This window comes from Penicillium canariense, assembly GCF_028826845.1.
Source record: "Penicillium canariense strain IBT 26290 chromosome Unknown utg000007l_segment0_segment0, whole genome shotgun sequence".
Lineage (NCBI taxonomy): Eukaryota > Fungi > Ascomycota > Eurotiomycetes > Eurotiales > Aspergillaceae > Penicillium > Penicillium canariense.
In genome coordinates, this window is record NW_026622734.1 from 2,489,883 (window position 1) to 2,509,105 (window position 19,223).

At 52.4% G+C, this 19,223-nt stretch overlaps 7 protein-coding genes across 7 annotated transcripts; 4 read left to right on the forward strand and 3 right to left on the reverse strand.

Annotated features, from left to right (window-relative positions):
• Positions 1–704: 704 nt before the first annotated feature.
• On the reverse strand, positions 705–2,988 carry N7482_009915 (fungal specific transcription factor domain-containing protein; the record flags this gene model as incomplete). The annotated part of the gene is made up of 4 exons (XM_056692039.1): positions 705–963; positions 1,017–1,798; positions 1,867–2,653; positions 2,909–2,988. 4 exons carry the CDS (start codon positions 2,986–2,988, stop codon positions 705–707), a joined length of 1,908 nt encoding a protein of 635 aa, XP_056539745.1.
• A 383-nt stretch (positions 2,989–3,371) lies between these two features.
• On the forward strand, positions 3,372–5,216 carry N7482_009916 (solute carrier 40 family transporter; the record flags this gene model as incomplete). Its single annotated transcript, XM_056692040.1, has 5 exons — positions 3,372–3,726; positions 3,791–3,960; positions 4,018–4,275; positions 4,339–4,869; positions 4,944–5,216. The coding sequence occupies 5 exons, from the start codon at positions 3,372–3,374 to the stop codon at positions 5,214–5,216; spliced, it is 1,587 nt and encodes a 528-aa protein (XP_056539746.1).
• A 701-nt stretch (positions 5,217–5,917) lies between these two features.
• On the forward strand, positions 5,918–7,001 carry N7482_009917 (Kelch repeat protein; the record flags this gene model as incomplete). Its single annotated transcript, XM_056692041.1, has 2 exons — positions 5,918–6,083; positions 6,166–7,001. 2 exons carry the CDS (start codon positions 5,918–5,920, stop codon positions 6,999–7,001), a joined length of 1,002 nt encoding a protein of 333 aa, XP_056539747.1.
• A 1,222-nt stretch (positions 7,002–8,223) lies between these two features.
• On the reverse strand, positions 8,224–10,769 carry N7482_009918 (serine/threonine-protein kinase; the record flags this gene model as incomplete). Its single annotated transcript, XM_056692042.1, has 3 exons — positions 8,224–9,383; positions 9,442–10,274; positions 10,378–10,769. 3 exons carry the CDS (start codon positions 10,767–10,769, stop codon positions 8,224–8,226), a joined length of 2,385 nt encoding a protein of 794 aa, XP_056539748.1.
• Positions 10,770–11,648: 879 nt separating this feature from the next.
• Positions 11,649–13,277, reverse strand: N7482_009919 (snoRNA-binding rRNA-processing protein UTP15; the record flags this gene model as incomplete). Its single annotated transcript, XM_056692043.1, has 1 exon — positions 11,649–13,277. One exon carries the CDS (start codon positions 13,275–13,277, stop codon positions 11,649–11,651), a length of 1,629 nt encoding a protein of 542 aa, XP_056539749.1.
• Positions 13,278–14,832: 1,555 nt separating this feature from the next.
• Positions 14,833–17,518, forward strand: N7482_009920 (uncharacterized protein; the record flags this gene model as incomplete). Its single annotated transcript, XM_056692044.1, has 2 exons — positions 14,833–15,050; positions 15,112–17,518. 2 exons carry the CDS (start codon positions 14,833–14,835, stop codon positions 17,516–17,518), a joined length of 2,625 nt encoding a protein of 874 aa, XP_056539750.1.
• Positions 17,519–17,984: 466 nt separating this feature from the next.
• N7482_009921 (phytanoyl-CoA dioxygenase family protein) lies at positions 17,985–18,920 on the forward strand (the record flags this gene model as incomplete). Its single annotated transcript, XM_056692045.1, has 1 exon — positions 17,985–18,920. The coding sequence occupies one exon, from the start codon at positions 17,985–17,987 to the stop codon at positions 18,918–18,920; it is 936 nt and encodes a 311-aa protein (XP_056539751.1).
• Between the last annotated feature and the right edge of the window lie 303 nt (positions 18,921–19,223).

The following is a 19,223-nucleotide window of genomic DNA, read 5'->3' on the forward strand; positions in this document are numbered from 1 at the left end:
GCAGACCTTGTGTTTTTTCTTTTTTTTTTCTTTTTCTTCTTTCATGAATCGATTCGCTGTGTTCCGATATTTGTCACACGACCCATTTGCTTTTGCAGTTGCCGGTCAACCCTTTCCACGCCGAGAATCATCAAGTTTTGGTTACATTGCTAAGTCTTTCGGTTACAATATCCAAGGGATCTCTGTCTGTATACAATGAATCGTTACTTTTGAATGGAGGGAGATAAGAGAGACGCAGGTTCAACGTAAAGTCATTCTTTCTTCAAAGGCTACAGTAGAATTCGAAAACAGATTCCCCGTAAGATACAAATTGTCTCTCGGTCGGTATCCGAAACAGCGCTGATCTATATTTGACCAAGTGTGATAACCCTATCTTGGGTATACTGTAGATAGGTGTCTTTTCTTTTCTTTCCAGCGCAATTACGTTACACAAGATGATGTATCTTACACAAAACTTCTTCACGTCCTCTGCCTCTGCGCCTGTGCCACTACATGCCTCATCGACCTCCCAAACCTGGCATCCGTTCTCCTGCAGCACGACTATCCCGAGACTTGCTAGAGGCTATAGCCGATGCTAACGATTTTCAAGGCGTGGCTACCAAGTGCGAAAGGGTAATCTGCCAACAAAAACTGTACAGTAACTGATGATGATAGAGAGGAAAAGTGGAAGCCTTGATCGGCGTGACTTGACCACTGACGAGCCTCTAGCTAAGTTCACATTCCTCCTTTTCCGCCTTGGTCACTGCACATGTCCCAAGCCACACCAGCCTCATCACGAAATTGCCAGTTTCTTGGACACAAGCGATCTCGCCTTGCGTCAAACCTCGCACAGGCATGTTTCGTATTATGTTGGCAGCCGATATAAGAAGCTCCAGATCAAGCCGCGATTGTGTTGGGAGCGGATGAATAACTATATTGAGGAAGAGTGATAGGGCGGCAGTCGTTGAATAGAATGTTACGAACCTCCGGCCTCAGTTAGCATCCGTTGCACAGGGCTTGCCCAGGAATCTATTTACCGAAACGCATCTTTCCCAACCGCGTTGATGAGAGTTCTTAAGCACCATAGCGTTGAGCGACTAGCCATCAAAGAGAGATCGAAGCTCGAATGAACTACGCTATGCAGATCCGGGATCTCGTCACTGGCCTCAACAGTGCATTTTCTCACTGTCGTATGAACGACGGTCATTAGGTAGTGGTAGTCCAATTGCAGAGACATCCGATGGATTATATACGGAATCCCTTCGTCGGATACGTTTGGTGAAGTATTGTTCGAGACGGAAAGTGCAGGGCGGAAATTGACAGGGATGGATAGCCGCCAGTGTTCTATCTCGTCATCCAGTTGCCGGATATTCAGAAGGAGTTGGTTATCATTATCCTTCGAGGCCCGGGCAGACAAGAGCTGTCGACAGACTTTCTCCTTCAGATGGCTAAGGCGAGGGTCTCCAGGAAGATGGGGGGTGAGATATTTGTGGGTTCCATCGTCACCTGCAAAGGATGTATCCAAGCCTGGTAAGTAGGTATAATGGTCAAAATAGTTATCAGGCAGATCGAGGTCACAATAGACATCGGTGAGAAGAGGAGGATTGCCAGTGCAAAGGGAAATATCTTTGTCGAGCATGTAGCACAGCCAGAACAGCAATCGAGTGTGGTAATTTTCGCGCTCTAAACGGGAACTGTCAAGCCCAAAGGAATTTGATGGATGGTAGAGGTGTCCTCTTAGAGCGCAGACTATCCGACACGCAATCGATTGAAAGAAGGCAGCGCCTTGCCAGTCGGCATGGAATGTACGCTGGATTTGCTAATGCAGAATATCAGTCTGAATCCTCTGAAGCCTTAGAAGCAAGCCACGCTGAAACCCGGACTAACCAACATTAGTGCTGTCTGGAGAGTCGACAGGCTAATATCCTTAGCGATGTGTAATAAAAGACAATGTGCCTTGGCTGTGCACAAGTCTACATCTATGGGGCGGGATGTTTGACGCGACGTGTTTACGCGAGGCGCAATGGATAGAGCGCTCAAAACACATGCCCTGGCTGAGATTTGTATAGGCGAGGACAGAGGCCCATCCGCAGGTCCGTAGGCGGTCTCCATCGTTGTCTCAAACAGGACTTCGTCCAGTACAGGGAAGCAGAGTCTGAATCGAGATCTGAAGAACGCCCTTATAATTTCTCGGGTAGCGACCTGGTCAGGCAATTCGCATAGCTCTAGGGAGAAAGATGGCTGAAGGGCCGAAGGCATGGAAGATTCCATGATGGGAATACTGAAATCGGCCCATGTGACTGCCTGGGCGGTTCTTGTTGAGATCCATCGGCGGCCTGCTTCAGAGGACATTGGTATTCCATTAAAGTACCAGTTGGGTCCCCATTGAGTGGCGGGCCTATTACCCTCAGCTGGATACTCCTCGGCGAGGTAGTCACAGGGGTTAGCGGGTGTTTGTGTCAAGTTAGTAGGGCAAAGGGAGTTCCCAGAACTGGCAGTTTGCTCTCTGTCGCTTGTTATGGTAGAAACATTGGGGGATCTGGTGCTTGAAGGGTCCGATATCGTCGACTGCTCAGGATTGGTCACATCTCGTGACGCCGAATATGGTGTGGGCTCAACTCGCGACAGGACACCCTCCAGCTGCTGAATGCGTTGGAGCAAGTTCTGTACATCACTGGAAGCCAAAAGATGACGCTGTTAAAACAAGCCCGCAATCTCACAGTGTGCCGGACTGGGAAGGGTTCAGACCTGTTACGCCTCTTCTTCTGGGGCTTTTCCCTCTTAAAAGTGCATTCAAGGTCCCGATGACTACACCACTCACAAGGCTCATTTGGGTTAGGATGAGAGCATTGAATCTAAATGCAAGTGACCAGTGTCAGAACAGCTGGCAGGGTAGGAGGCCCCTCCATTCGGACATATGGGTAATTACGTGCCTTTCGTCGATAGCAGGCGTCGCATGCTCTTTTCTGAGGTAAAGACCTTCTCGGAGGCATAGTGGCGAGCAGTCATCAAACCGCTATAGATTTTCGGAGTGCACGGTAGAGAATCTTCGGAGTTTTCGGAGGCCGTGTTGAAGCAATCGACGGGCGGAAGTGGGGATCATGTGATGCGGGTCCCGATCCACACGCATATCATTGGTTGTCTCAAGTACTTTCATAGCCACTATTTACCGACTGGCTGCCTTGGATTCTCCACTTCACTTCCATTGTCCGATCAGTGAGGAAGACGTATCAGGAGGAACCGCATCAGACCTTCGATGATCTCGCCGGACTTTAGTTTAGGGTACCCTGCCCTAGGGTACCTGTCATTCTTTTTTAAACACTCAACCTCAATAAATCTCTGGCCCAGCAAAAAGACTCTCCAGGCAATGATTCCCGGAAGCCGTGTGAAGAATGCCCGCCTGCCGAAGAGAGCAACCAGCTCCTGATGAGCGCACGCTCCTGATCACTGATCCTGAAAATGCTGGAGCTTCGAGTTCTACTTCCTCGGTGAATAAGGATGATGCACAAGGTCAGGTTCCGACCAGGATAGCTTATCGCCTATACACATCACATTTCCTGTCAACCTGGAATTCCCGCGTCTTCGAATTCGGGGCCGTTCTGTATTTGGCCTCAGTCTATCCAGGAACGCTGCTGCCTATGTCTGCGTATGCGCTCTCTCGTGGACTAGCGGCAATCATCTTCGCCCCGGCGGTGGGACACTACATCGATGTCGGCAACCGTTTGCAGGTTGTTCGGCTTTCAATCGGTAAGTCTTTCTCGACCAGACCGAGACAAGCGCATCCGTCAATCAGAACAACTGACCACGTTAGTTTTCCAACGGCTTGTTGTGGCTGCATCGTGTGTGATCTTCTATCTGCTAGCGATCGGCCTTCCAATGAAACGAGTGGTCAACACTTGTTTGCTGGCGATTCTCACGCTGTTGGCTTGTTTTGAGAAGTTATGCTCTGTCTTGAACTTGGTCGCTGTGGAGAAAGATTGGGTAGGGTTATACAAGCCAATCAATCAATGCTGATCACTACTGACATGAATCTGGCAGGTTGTGGTCGTTGCTGGAGAAAATAATGGAGGCCTCAGGAGTGCGTTATACAGATGTGAAGTAGATTGGCCATTCCATGCTAATTTTTCATTCAACACAGCAATGAACGCCCAAATGAGACGAATTGACTTGGTCTGCAAACTAATTGGGCCTCTTTTCATCGCTCTTATCGCTGGCATATCCACAGAGGCCGCTATTCTCGTCAATCTCGGGATGAATGTCTGTTCGGTCGTGGTGGAGTACTTCTCGATCGCCAAGGTATGATCTCTAGCGCGAAGCCTTTAGCCTCATAGAGCACTGTTTCTTAACACTTTACCTCAGGTGTATTATGAAGTACCAGAATTACAGGAAACGAAACATTCATCGCCTAAATTCCGAAGGATAGAACCAGCACAGCAAAATTTCTCTGCACGCGTCTGGAGAGCTTGCTGTCAAGGTGTACGGCAGGCTTTGGGAGACTTCGGTTTTTATTTTCGGCATCGAGTGTTCCTCCCGTCCTTTGCCGGAGCATTGCTTTACTTGACGGTTCTGTCATTTGCGGGACAAATGGTCACTTGGCTTCTGGCCGCAGGCTATGGTTCGACGCAGATCGCCGTTGCACGAACCTTGTCTGTCATGTTTGAGGTGCTGGCCACCTGGGTTGCTCCTGGGCTGATGGGGAAAATCGGGCCGATCCGTGCTGGTATCTGGCTGGCAAGTTGGCAGATTATATGCCTAGCAGGTGGCATGGCTATATTCTGGAGTTACGCTAACCAACCTCTGCTCTCCGCCTCGGGTCTCGTGGGGGGTACAATTCTCAGCCGGGTAGGCTTGCGAGGGTATGATTTATGTGCACAGATTATTATTCAGGAGGTGAGTTGTTCCCGGCCTTGCCAATGCCTTCTTTCAGTAGAGCGCCAGACCCTGACTTTGATGGAACCTTACAGGGTGTGGAAGCTGAGGCGCGAGGCTCTTTTTCGTCGACCGAAGCTGCTTGGCAGAACCTGTTCGAGATTTGCTCTTATATCTCCACGATCGTTTTCTCACGTCCGGATCAGTTCAAGTGGCCGGCCCTCATCAGTGTGATTGCTGTTGGATTCGCTGGTTTGCTGTACGCGATCTTCGTACGGATTCAACGGGGACACTTAGTGCACCTGCCGAAGTGGAGCGCCTGCAGCGCTCGAGCGAACGGGTCAGGACAGGATCTTCTCGGCTTTTGACTTTTAATCCCTAGCTCATTGCAGTCTGCTATGACTGATACCGATCAATCCTGTACTGAATTATAGCTCTTCTTGGTAGGACATGGGATATCTGCGACAGCATGGCGTCGTACGCTTGCCGACAATTAACTTTGAGTTTCTTGTCCTCTACACTCAATGTAATCCACGCTCTGTAGCCTTTGAGCTCTGTATCCTTTAAGAGCTATGTCTCCGAAACCAGTTGTTTTTAATGGACACCGCATCGTAAGGCCCAGTTTAGTCAATAGCCGCCTTTGGAGCAACTACGTCCAATCCAGGTGGGGTGGAATGGGAGATTTTTGATAATAATGGGTGTTTACAGTGCTCTTCCCCCCAACGATGTTACTACCCTTGCGCGTACATAACAGACATCGCACGCTCTCTTTAGAGCGAATGCCTTTTTGGGAGGCATGGCCGCGAAGGGTGAACAAGAGTAGTAGCATTTGGTTTTCGGAGGTTGCGGAGGTTTCGGAGATTTCGGAGGCCGCGTTGACAGCGGCCCACTATTGCAGCTGCTGTGGAGCCTCTGGGACCTCCGCAGGATTACTTGGATCTTACCGTTGTCGATCCGAGTCGGGCCAATCCATCGTGCTTATAAAAAGGAGTCTTCCCTGACACCTCTGGTTCCTGGTACTCACTCCGATCACGGAACAATCACGGAAATCCGAGCGCTTATCTTCCCAATGGCGAAAATTGTTGCTAGATGCCACAAGATTCTGGAGGGTGAAATCCTTCGTCGCTCCTCACAGATTGTTTCGGTTGTTGGTGATCGAGCGTACATTTTTGGTGGGGAGCTGCGACCGCGCGAGCCTCGAGACAATGATATCCACGCTGTTTCATTGGGCAGCGGTAAGTTGCACCATGTCAAGGTTGATGAATGAGAGAATTCAAAAATTTAACGATGACACTGAAACCCGTCATCGTCATCTAGGGAATGCCACAATTACTTCCGTGCCTGCAACATCCCAGTCTCCTTCGCCGCGGGTTGGGACTGCCGCTTGTACACTGAACGGGAAGATCTATATGTTCTCTGGCCGAGGCGGTGTCGCGATGGCACCTATTGAGGAGCAAGGCACGGTCTGGGAATTCGACCCTGCGACAGCAAGTTGGTCATCTATTTTGCCGGATGCGAGCGCAAAGGTGTTCCCGGTCGCTCGCAGCTATCACTGCATGGCTAGTGACGGGGAAGATACACTGTACCTCCATGCGGGCTGCCCCGAAAAGGGAAGGTTATCGGACCTGTGGGCTTTCAGCCTCTCCCGGCGAGGCTGGACAGAACTGACCCCAGCATTCGATCCTCCACGGGGAGGCACTTCGATCGCCTTTATAGATGGCAAGTTGTATCGGATGAATGGGTTCGATGGGAATACCGAACAGGGAGGAAGTGTGGACATTTACTCCCCTCAGACGAATGCTTGGACCTCGCACGTTTATTCACCCGATGGCAAGGCAGGCCCGGCACCGCGAAGTGTGAGTTGTCTGCTGCCGGTTCGTCTGGAAGGCCGGTCATTCTTAATCACCTTGTTCGGTGAGCATGACCCTAGTTCATTGGGTCACCAAGGAGCGGGAAAGATGTTGAGTGACGTGTGGGCATTCGACATTAGCAGCAAGAAATGGGAGGAAGTTGTTGTTCAAGGAGATCAACGTCCTCTCGCACGGGGCTGGTTTGATGCTGATGTTGTCGGTACAAATGCTATTGTGGTTCACGGTGGGCTAGGGGAATCAAATGACCGATTGGGGGACGTGTGGACTATCGAACTCTTTTGATATCCTAGACGGAGAATTTCACAACCGCGTCTCGGAGTCAGGCAGAATGACATGCCGAATAGAGATCCCAGAAGCTCCCAGCCCAGCCGCAGATTAATGAAACAACCTTCCAATGACTGCAGCAATATACCTCCATTTAGAAATTAGCGTATAGTCCGCCCGTGGGGTAATTCTAGACGGGGAAGTGAGGGAAGCAGATGCACAAGAGTCCTGATCCTGGCGCACGAAGCCCACCCCCTGGCTGATAGCAAGGACACAAACTATGAGTGACTAAGGGGTAATTTGTTTTCGTATTTTTCGTGTAACAGAATACGAATCCTTCCTCATTCTACTCGTTGGGTCGGAAGGCATTTTTGGTTGGCGAGCTTCGGGCACCATTGATACGAAAGCCATTATGATTCCTCGCCCTCATTCTCTATGTCCGACGTCTCCGTTCCCACGTCTTCGTTTCATCGATATTGCTGCATACATAAGTCTTCCACGCCGGAGATAAGACGAATTCTTTCTTACTATCTCAATACACTAAAGATAGGTCCCTCAAAGTATCACTTACTCAGGACAGGATTCAGCAATCTCCAGCTACTCGTACTGATAGACTTTGCCTGGCCGATCAGCGGAGCTCTACGCAGCCGGATCGGGCTTCTACCCGCCTGAATGATGGCAAATAATGGAAGAAACTTTGCAGCCAATAGATCACCAAAGGGTAAGCAGCGGCGTTCGGGAATTCCAGTCCAACTGGTGACGGAATAATCCTGGATCTTCGATATAGGAGAGTAGCAATGCCAGCGAGGCATAACAAGAACAAATGTAACCCATACGCGACCCTTCAATAAGAATATGTGATTGGAGGTGTGCATTGTTACCATGCACGCTATCATCAGAGGCTGTGTGTCGGGAAACCTCAAATACTTCACACTCAGCCTGTGGGCCCACCGTAAGCGCTGACCAGAATGGACAACGAAAGATGTACGATATAACTAAAATGTCCACGAGGGGAACTGACCGTGCGATGATTGACAATCCAAAGGTGTTTTATATGGCAGAGAGTAAAATAGAGGCAAAGTAACTCCAGGAAATGTGAAGAGATAACCAGTTAAACACGCTTACCAGATGCAGAATGAAAAAATTCATGTACAATCATACTCCGCATCCCCAGCGGGAGACATTAACAAGATATTAGAAAAAGGTGACTATGATGGAAAGTGTCATGATCGTAAGGCATCTAGCTAGCTACAGCCAGCTGAGCCACAAGGTCCGATGCCACATCAAGGAACGGGTATGGGCTGGTGACCTCCTTCTCTTTGTTCATGAAGCGCTTGCTGATCGGGTGCCATTCGGAGTCGCCATGAGCGCGGATGACGTTCTGGTAGCCGTCGCACTTGAAGTCGACCATATAGTTGTTCTCCTCCAGTTGGTAGAGCTGAATATCGACGAAGACCCAAACACCATGGGAGATACCCGGTAACCCGTTGTTTTGGGTGGCCGATGAAGGTGCGGATGGGACGCTGTTGTCAGGCGTGGAGGATTTGACATCTCTTTCCCTGTCCTCACCCGGAGCAGAGATGCCAGAGATGTGGAAGCGGCGGCGCAGCTCTTCAAGGTCGCTGCGACTATTGAAAACACTTGTCGATGCTCCCGGGGCCTGGACGCCTTCCTTCAGAAGGCGAGCGCGGATGAACCAGGGGTCTTTCGGAATGTAGTAGTCCGACGGGAGGTCAGGATATTTGCTTTGGAGAGGTTTGGGTGTTTCCAAGGAAGGTGTCGCGTCAGGCCCGATATTTGTGCCTGATTCAACAGGCTGGATATCCCACACCCCACCCTGAGCAGCGATTGCTCGGTATAAATACAGCATCGCTTCATAAGGCTGGTTCCGGGAACGGATGCCGAACTGCCACTTGCGAGATCTCTTGGGCTGTTGCGTGATGGGATGGCCAATAGGTGGCTCGAACTTGAGCTTATCCAAATCAACCACACTGCGAGCGTGGGGCTTCAATGCCCGTACAGTGGCCGCCTGCTCTTCGGGAGACAATTCTCTGCGCTCAGACCCGGAACGTTCCTCCTCAGTACCGGCCACTTCTCGTCGGCGCTCTTCAAGACGAGCTTTCTGCTCTCGGTCACGCTGCTCCATGAGCTGATCATGCACATAGGGCAAGCTTGTGGGCAATATGCGGACATGACTGAGACGTGGTAGCTCGAAATCATCCGCGTCTGCTTGCTGGGCTTCCTCTCGTGGACGGCGGGAGACACTTAGGGCTCGAGTAGCAGCATGCGCAGATGGCTCTTGAGTTCTTGGAGCTGCGGGGTTGCGTTGGGCTAGTGCAAGTGCCGGTGCCCTGGGCTGGGCTGTCACACTCGGGGCCAATAGATTATCTTCGATCGGGGCTGGTAAACCATGGTTAACAGCAGCTCAGATAGAACCAAGAATGATATCGCAACTCACAATTGGTCTGCATCATTTCATTCTCAACGACAATCGAGAAAGCATCCTTGATCGCGCTAGGCTCCGAATGCCGCAATGCATCTTCGATATCTTCCCGGCCATATCCCATGCTTCGTTCCAACTTGGACACGGCAATTTGATGGATCTTATTATGCGCAGGGAGTGACTTTCCTGGGGCAACTTTACGAGGATCGATCTTGCTCAGATCCACATCCGTGGCGATAAACTCCTCTGGCGGTGGCTCCAGGTACTTGGGGAGGTCTTTGGTGAACCAAGGGTCCTGTCGAATCTCGGGGATGGTGATTCTGTGGACCGGGTGTACCTGGAGCATGGCTCGGATGAGCCGGGCAGCCCCGGGAGATATGTATCCTGGAACGTGAAAGTTGCCGGCTGCGATCTTCTTGAAAAGGGCGGGGATGTAATCGTCGTCGAATGGCAGGCGGCCCACCAGAAGCACGTATAGGATGACACCGCAGCTCCAAACATCCACCTCTGGACCCGCGTAGAGCTTCCCAGAAATGACCTCTGGGGCGGCATAGTTCGGGCTTCCACAGCTGGTTTTCAAGAAGTTGCCATCTGTCATAATGTTGCTCAATCCGAAATCGGCAATCTTGACGTTCTTGTTGCTGTCAATGAGCAGGTTCTCCGGCTTGAGGTCACGGTGGACGATCTTGTGTCGGTGGCAGTACTCGACGGCACAGATGATCTGCTGGAAGAACTTGCGGGCCTCGTCGTCACCGCATTTGCCCTTCCTAACCAGATAATCGAACAACTCGCGTTCGGCGTACTCGAGGACCATCACAATGTCGGTTTTGGTGGCAATCACGGTGTATCTAGCGGAAGGCGGGGTACTCGGTCAGCCATCCAGGACTCCAGTATCATGCATAGGGGGTGAATTGTCCCGAGGGACGGCGGGGAGGGAGCAGCTATTCCTACAATTTAATGATATGGGGATGTCGTAGCAGTTGGAGATACTGAATCTCTCGCTCCACGCGCCCAACCATGTCCCGGGATAGTAGCTTGCGCCGTGAGATGATCTTGAGGGCTACTTGCCGTCCACTCGGCTGGTGGATGGCAAGCTTCACCTTTCCGAACGATCCCTCGCCCAAGATCTTGACGGTCTGGTACTGATCGAGGCGCTGCATGTCCCGCATGGTAGCCGGTGACTGTGTCGCGGCGTCGCCCCGACCGGTCGGGCGCGAGGGCGGGGGCATTGCCATAGCGGAGGGGTTCGAGCTGACCGGCTTGCTCGCACGTTCACGCGGACGGTCACGGTCGGAAGGAGGGAGTGGGATCGAAAGATCTTCCTCGTCGAAGGCGGCGGCCATGATGAGAGGACAGCGTGACGTGATTGATTTCCTAGGTCGTCCCGGCGGAACGGGCGTGCTGACTGTGCCGTGGTTCTATTTTTTTTCCTGGTCTCAGAGCATTGCCAATCAGTCGGTCTCGACTCTCCCCACAATAGAACCGAGGGTGGAGCAGGACAACTGTTTTTGCTGCTCAAGATGGTTGAGGGGCGGGGCGGATAAATGGGGTGGAGGGGGCAGAGCACGTTGCCAAGGGTTAGCCGAGGAGGGGTGCGCAGTGGAGGAATGCTGCGATTTTTGGATCTTGCGAAATTGCCGAAACCAAGTTTATCTTGGGTATCTCGCAGGGAGGAGTCGGGAAGTCCGGTGGAATAATCCTGGCGGTGGGGAGGGGGAAGAGAGAAAGGGCTACAAAGTGGCCGATCGCGCTTGGACCTGACTGACGCTGTGGCTGGTTGGGTCACTGGGGCGGTTCACGATACTTTAATACATTGCCCTTACTCACCGGGATTCCTCCCACGTCCAAATGTTAAGGCTGCTTCTATTTGATTCTGGATCCCAATCATAAAATCAGAAGCAACAGTAGAACAGGTTCTCCAGGTGTAGACCGCCATTTCAAGCGCAAGTACACCGAGTATATATATGGGGCTTGGCTCTGCTAGACTACACCATCGAACCTTGCTACCTGCATTGAACTTCCAATCGGTATTACCTAGGCAGTGAAGATTCAAAATGGGGTTCTTAGACGGTGGTGGAATGTTAAAATAGGTCGACTTTTAATTTCTATGCAATATACAGAATGATCAATGGCCCGCCATATACACCGAGAAAGATGTCAGAATCCCAAGGGTACCCTGCCAAAAAAAACTCCAAGCCAGTTCACATGAGCAATGATCCCAATCAAATGACTTTCAACATATCCAGCATGCCTTTCGTCTGGCATGCATGCTGGGCCATCTCTACCTCGTCGCGCACCCGCTTGTGCAACCGCTCCACCTGCTTGTCAATCTGGGCGGACTGGCCCAGATTGCCTGAGTAGATGTCGAGGAGGTTCATGGCAACCTCAACGCTGAGGTCCACCAGGCGGGGTTCGCGAATGTGCTTGTAGATCCAGTGCAGAACGGGCTGGAGTGTGACTTCGTCGCGGTCCTTGAGTGAGGCGCGCAGGGCCGAGCGGTGACGAAGGGCTGTGAAGAGGGTGAGTTGGGCGGTCTTGTCGGTGGACGCGAGGACCTGGTCCAGAGCGACCGAGTAGCGTCCCTTGCGGAGATCGTTCTCCCAGGGCTGCTCCTTCTTCCGTCGCTTACGATCCTGGCCTTCGATCACGATGTCCACTCCCTCGCCGATAAAGTCGCGTCCACGAAGACGCTTTTCCCACCCGGAGCCGCGGAGCTTCTGCTTCTTCGCAACTTGCCGGTCGTGTTCTTCGAGCTTGCCCTCCAGAAGGGCTTGCATCTCCTTCTGGCGCTCGCGCTCTTTGACCTTTTGTTGGCCAGACAGACGGGTCTTGATCGAGAGAAGACCCGACTGCATACCCACGGCGATGTGCTTGTCCTCATATGCCATCCCGGAGGTGATGACCTTGAGCGATAGGATGGGAGAGGGGTATTTGGATCCAGAGACGGTATTCCATCCAGTAGTTTCGAAGACCTTCATGTGTCCATCCAGCGCACCACTGAGCAGGCGCTCTCCGTTTGATGCCAATGCGAGTGATGTAACAGTCTTCTGGTGGCTTTGAATAATGTGTAGCGGCTTTCCAGCTACGATATCTAGCACAGCGATCTTGTTGTCGGCGGCAGCTAGAACTGTGGTGCCCGCCGGCATGGGTAGCACGGCTTCAATCGGAGCAGCCATCTTGAAGGTCATAGCCGCACGGCCTTCCACACGCGGATCCCAAATACGGACCGTGCGATCGTAAGAACCAGACACCAGTAACCCGGACGAAGCCATCGAGCCCGGCATAAATGAACCGCTTCGCACGTAGTCGGTGTGGCCGGCGAATGTCCGCGCGCTTGTCTCCCCAGGCAAGTCCCACAACCGAACGGTCCGGTCATCGCTGGCCGTCAAAAGCGATGTTGGGTCACTGGGCGAAAACCTGCTCACCCACACGGGCTGCTTGTGGTCGGTCCAGGTCTTCAGAATCGCACGGGAGCTCACGTCGAAGACCTGCACTTTACCCGTATCGTCACCTGCCACAAAGATACGGCCATCGGGGCGAACATCTGTGCTGCGAACTGTGTCATCGAACCGAGTGATTGTCCGCAGGAGCTTTCGTGTGCGAATCGAGTAGATCTGAACCCGCGCGCCGGTGGTTACGGTGAAAACATCCGGAGGTTGTGTCAGAGAAGGAAATACGGCAGAAGAGGACGGGGCGGAAGGCTGGGTGATGAGATTGACAGGGCCATTGGCCGGCGAAGGGATCAAAAGAGGGTTCTTGAAGGTGCGCCAGTATTGCTGCTCTGGAGTAAGGCGGGTTGAGGGCAGCGAGGCGAGTTTCACCTGCTGCAGAGGCAGGACGGGCGCCGCCATGGTGAGCTGTGCGTTGTATCAGATGACAGGCGAAGGCGTAATATGCGAAAGGGAAGAAAGCCTTAACAGAACCTCGTGGCTCGCAGAGGTGTCTGTTCGTGAAAGTTGAGGATCTTTTTTCTGCCGATCAAAAAAGTTCACCCTGCCTAATCGGGAATGGCGGCGAAAGGTCTTTTGGCCTGAGGCAAACAGGAACTGGAAGATCAAGGCATCAAGGCCATAAGGCCATTGAGGCACCAGGTCCCTCCCGCATCTTCCCCTGAGAGTGTAGTGCCTTGCATGGTCGCAGCACGCTGTAAACACTGCTGCAAAACGTACAGGATTGTTAGATTGGCTGCTATCAGGTCTGATTCTATATGTTCTTACACTTTTTCGCGGGATTCCATTTAGCCCATACTGAGTAGGTAAGCTTATGTTCTCGGGTTATCTGCGAGAATGATGTGATAAAGAAACTAGTCAAGTTACCTGACGACATCTTCATAACCGGCCAAGATATTGCCCGACCTTGGTCAACGTATGGCTACGGCTACTGCTACTCCGTACAGGCTGCCGGGTTCTTCGCCCGGTATCTCTTTTAATAGAATTGGCCCCAGCGCCGTAATGATCGGAACTCTCGGCTTCGCTTTGTCCACCGGGGCAGTGACGCAGGCAACAATCAATTTGTTTGACATTGGAAGCAGGGAGGGCGGTACATCATTGATTATCGAGATCTGTCTCACCATGAAGGAGACTGTCGATGAGCTCCTTGGACCTGATTTAGTGTTCCACCAGACTCGATAGTGGCGAGAAGCGGTCAATCCGGTTCGTGTGTTTTGGTCGTCGCTATGGCAATTCGGCGGGGGAGGTGAGGGTCTCATGCATCCTGTCAACCCTACAGGTGGGGAGCCGCGCCTGACAGCTGCGCAGCGTATCGAGTAAAACTCGGCTCACAGACCGCGCTATTGAAAGATGACGATCGCGACTCTAGACCAGTCGCCCGATCGTTGCACCTCCTAGTGGGGGATGCCCCCTGTCCACGTCAAGAATGTTTTGGTGGTGGATCGCGGTGGCTGGGGACCTGATCAAAGCTGACGCCGCCGATCCACCTCATTCTCAATGTCTGGCTGGGGTTGGGTGAAATGAGATATGAGATGGAATGAGATGGATACTGCATAACCTATTCCTCTCCATCTGGCGTCAAGCGAGGCTGGAAAGAGCGAAATATTAGCAGTAGAAGTACAGAACAACAAACTGACGTATGAGTTGCTGAGCTTGTTTATCGATAACTTGTATTGTGGTATTGTCATGTATGGTCACATGGCCCCGATCTACCGCGGTCGAGACGCTTCAATCAGGGGACTCAGCCAATCAGCACCTGTAGATTCCCAGCCCCCAGCCACCCCCAATACCGCATCTGACATTCCAAAAGGTGGGCGCTTTATCTTTCTTTTTCTCCCCCTCCTCTTCCCTCTTCTTCTCTGAACATCAATGCTGGACGGCACTCCTTTATACTCCAGCTACTGAGCTTGATCCAGATCTGGTTAAAAGAGAGTGCTGAAATCCGTATTCAACTGTCATGTCAAAGCTCTCCAAGATCAACCATGCTGCGGGCATCTTCGCCGACATGTCGGTCGATGGGCCTGCGATTGGCACGCTGGTTGCCATCATTGACCGTGCGAAGAATTTGCCTAATCGCAAGACTATGGGCAAGCAGAATCCATACTGTGCAGCAAGGCTAGGCAAAGAGGCAAAAAAGACTCCTACCGACCTGCGTGGTGGACAAACTCCTCGATGGTAGGTTATCACAACACGCAGAACTGTTCCAATCCTAGGGCTAATCGAAAGCTTTTCACAGGGATCATGAACTCCGATTCACAGTACACGAATCACCAGACTACTTCAAGTTGAAGGTCTCAATTTTCAACGATGACAAAAAGACGGACTTGATCGGGGAGACCTGGGTCGACCTGCAGAACCTGATCATCCCAGGGGGCAGCCAGAACGACCACTGGCACCCGCTACAGTGCCGTGGCAAATATGCTGGTGATGTTCGAATCGAAATGACCTACTACGACACCCGGCAACAAGACGAGGCGATTATTGAGCGACGGAAAGAAGCTGCTGAGAGGGTTCAAGGCAAGACCACTGGTGGTGGTGGTGGTGGTGGCCCATCAAGCTCTGGTCTTTCTGGCCCTCGACAATTGGAGAAAGTCAAGAGACGGCCTCTGCCTACAGATCCATTTGGAGCCCCTCCACCAAGGCCCTCTGTTCTGGAACAAACTCACTCTACTCCTGCTCCTCCGCTGCAGCATCCCCAGCCATCACGGCCTGCCATGCGTGATCATGCACATACCATGCCTGCACCCGCACCGGCTACGAACCCAGATGCCCTCCCTTACCCGCCAAGACGTTCAGAGCATACTCATGATGCTCCATCATATAATGCGCCAGCCCCCAGCGTAAAGGCCCGAGGAGCATATGATGCCCCTGATAATTATCAACGCGAATGGGACAACCCGGCTCCCACTCCCGCTCTTCCACCTGCCGGCATGATGAGACGCAATACACATGAAACTCAACACCCCAACGAAGACCCCGACCCTCAATACGACCCTCGCTCCGCCCAAATGTGCAGTCATTCCGACTATGATCAGCCTCCTAGTGACTACCGATCAACCTCGGAACCGCCATTTGAGACTGATCTGCATGGGAGGACACTGTATGACAGGTCTCCTTCGCAGTCTCACGACGCCTACAGCTCAGTGATCTCTCCTCAATATAGTGCGAATCCCATGACATTTGGACATGTTTCGACATTCTCCCCGCGGTCGTCTGGTCATGTCGATGAACCAGCACCTTTGGATTATTCTCGACCAAGTTCCTCGTCTGGCCCAGGAGATGAACTACGGTATCAACCACGCACAATGAAGGCTCTACCTGCACCCCGAAATGATCCTTATCATCCCGAGTACGCCACGATGCAGCCGCGCGTGGAAGATGAGGAAGAGGATGCTCCCCCTCCCCCGCCCCCCATTCATCGGTCTCGAATGGCTCAGCCGCCATCGCCAGTGAAGCCGACGTCTAGTCAATCACCCTCGCCTTATACCCCATACAGCCCTGTCTACTCCAGCAACCCGTCTCCCATGCCAGCAAGTTTGGTGGCTGGCTACGAAAGTGAGGAACAGGATCGGTTATTTGAGGGACGGAATAGCCGCAAGGGCAGCACGAGTCACATGGAGGATGAGATGATGATCCCTCAACCACTATCAGCGCCTGTCTCGGCTCCGGCTCCAGTATCCATGTCCGCGTATGCACCTGCGCCAATTCCCATACCATACGAGGCCCCCATCTATCCTCTCCGGACATCTCCACAGCCTGTAGATGATCGGAGCTCCATCAGGAGTAGGGGCGGATCGGTAAGCCCGGACACACGGATGGTGGTGACACGGAAGTCTGTTAGCCCACGACCCTCAATTTCTAGTGACCGGGGAGGCTCCTCGATTCCATTCTCCCCCGACTCGTACAATTCTTTGAACCCGCATGCGTCCCGGCCATCCACCAGCAGGGAGCCATCGCCGGCGTACGAGACACCTTCGCAAGCCAGAGACGCGGCAGTGCGCGCGGAGATTGAACCTTTTCGAGACCCAGATCAGCCTATCATCGGTGACGATGGCCGCGAAATTGATCCTTCTGACCACTTGCCCGCTGACACCTGGGCACCTGAGCCAGAGAGGAAGAGTCGCAAACCTGAAGTTATCATTCGGTTCAAGCACTCCCCCAGGCCTACTTCTCGCGGCAATGATACTTCTCGCACTACTGGCCCGCCTCGTGTGGGGTTCCGGCCTACGGCTGACACTGATCGACCCAGCAAGAAGTACACTCCACAACACGTTCACACTCCGCCTCGCGCTGATCGTGGACATGAGAGCTACAGTAGCTTCACGAACGGCCGGGTCTACAGCACCCCAACCTCAGTGGAACGGCCGCGCTCCTCGCGGGGCTCCGTGTCTCCTTCTCCCGGCTCTCGCTCCCCATTGTACGACTATAACTCCGGTCCTCCCATCCCATCGAAGGTGCCAGTCTCTCACGGATCCCCTGGGTACCCTGTTGCAGCCAGCAATGTGAGTACTGGCAACCCCGGAATGGATGCTTTGAGCCGGGAGCTCAAGACTATCGACATCGGGTCCGTGGGGTGCAGCCCGAGCCGAGCCGTGCGCAAATACGCGCCCCGGCCATCAGTCACGATGGGCTATGCTAGCTAAAACAAGGATTTGATTCGCATGTGATGATTTGATGTACCGTTATCTTTTATCTTGGATGGGAGGCTTTGTTATTATATCTCGCGACTTATGGTCATGATTTTAGGTTGTGTATTCGTCCTTTTTCCTTTCCTCGAATATCCGGCACTGGCGGCGCTTTTGAATGAATCTTTGCCTTTTTTTTTGGTATCTTCTCTGTACAACAAAGACGAATGATACCTATGTCGAATTACGATCATATATTTTCTTGGGATGCTCAATTGTTTCCTAAAAGTCTTTTAAACCCTTGAAATTTCTACTGAAAACAAGTAATCCAATGTATGCCCAGTGATTTCTGTTTATCGGGCATCATGATACACGTACGGCATACTCCGATAGCAGATCCGGCGGCAGCTAGATATCGCTTATCACCTTTCCCCGCCTTTCCAACTTCGAGACTTCTTCATCTCCCCTCCTCCGTATCACCACAATGAGTGGCCTCACCGAATCGCAAGTAGCCTCGTTCCGCGAGAACGGCTACCTGGTCATCCCTGATTATCTCACCCAAGCTGAGATCGAAGCCCTCTTGGCCGAGACCAACACGCTCCTCAACGACTTCTCGCTGGACTCGCACCCACTCACGCAATTCACCACCGGCGACGATGACCAGGCCGACCATGTGGGTGACGACTACTTCCTGAACTCTGGCGACAAAATCCGGTTCTTCTTCGAGCCGGACGCGTTTACTTCCGAACCTGACCCGCTCACGGGACGCGCCGCGCTGATCAAGCCAAAGCATTTAGCGGTTAACAAGATCGGACACTCGCTGCACACATTGTCGCCACCTTTTAAATCAGTGTCTCTGAATAAGCAGAACGCGGCTGTTGCGAGATCGCTGGGCTTCAAAGACCCGCGCGTCCTCCAGAGCATGGTTATCTGCAAACAGCCCTCCATCGGTGGCGCGGTCCCGACACACCGCGATTCCGAGTTCTTATATACGAACCCGCCGTCGGCGGTTGGATGGTGGTATGCCCTGCAAGATGCGGGGCCCGGCAACGGGACTCTGGGCATGTGGAAGGGGTCCCACAAGGGCCGAAAGGGTGGACACATCGCCCGCCGGTTTGTAAGGAAGGCCGACAACAAGGGAACGGAGTTCATTGAGAACGACAGCGCCTCGTTGCCAAAGGGCATGGAGGAGGAAAAGGCTAGCGAGCCTACCGATAAAGATCTAGAGATCTTGAATGTCAAGGCTGGGTCTCTGGTTCTGATTCACGGAAATGTGCTTCACAAAAGCGAGAAGAATACGAGCCCGCGGAGTCGGTATGCATATACGTTCCATGTCATCGAGGGTGCGGATGAGTGGGAGTATGACAAGAGGAATTGGTTACAGCCTCCTGAGGCTGGATTTTCGAGGTTATATCAGTGATTTCTATCGACTTCCATCTCATTGGAGTTGGGGTTCGATCGCAGACCTTCCAATCTCCTCCTTCTTATAGACAATACCATTATGTCCTACGAGACCCCGGTAAAACCTGATCTCTTCAGTATACATAAATTCGGTGATCACCGCCGAACTGCCTACAAGGTTGCGGTGTCGATTACGATGGAACTTTCCGGTGAATGGGAAAGAAGTCCCGAAGCAGATGCTGGGTAACAAGGAAGTTGACGAATGAGATAGAAATGACCAATTTACTTCAAAGCATGGTATCTGGCACTTTGCTAGTTCTGA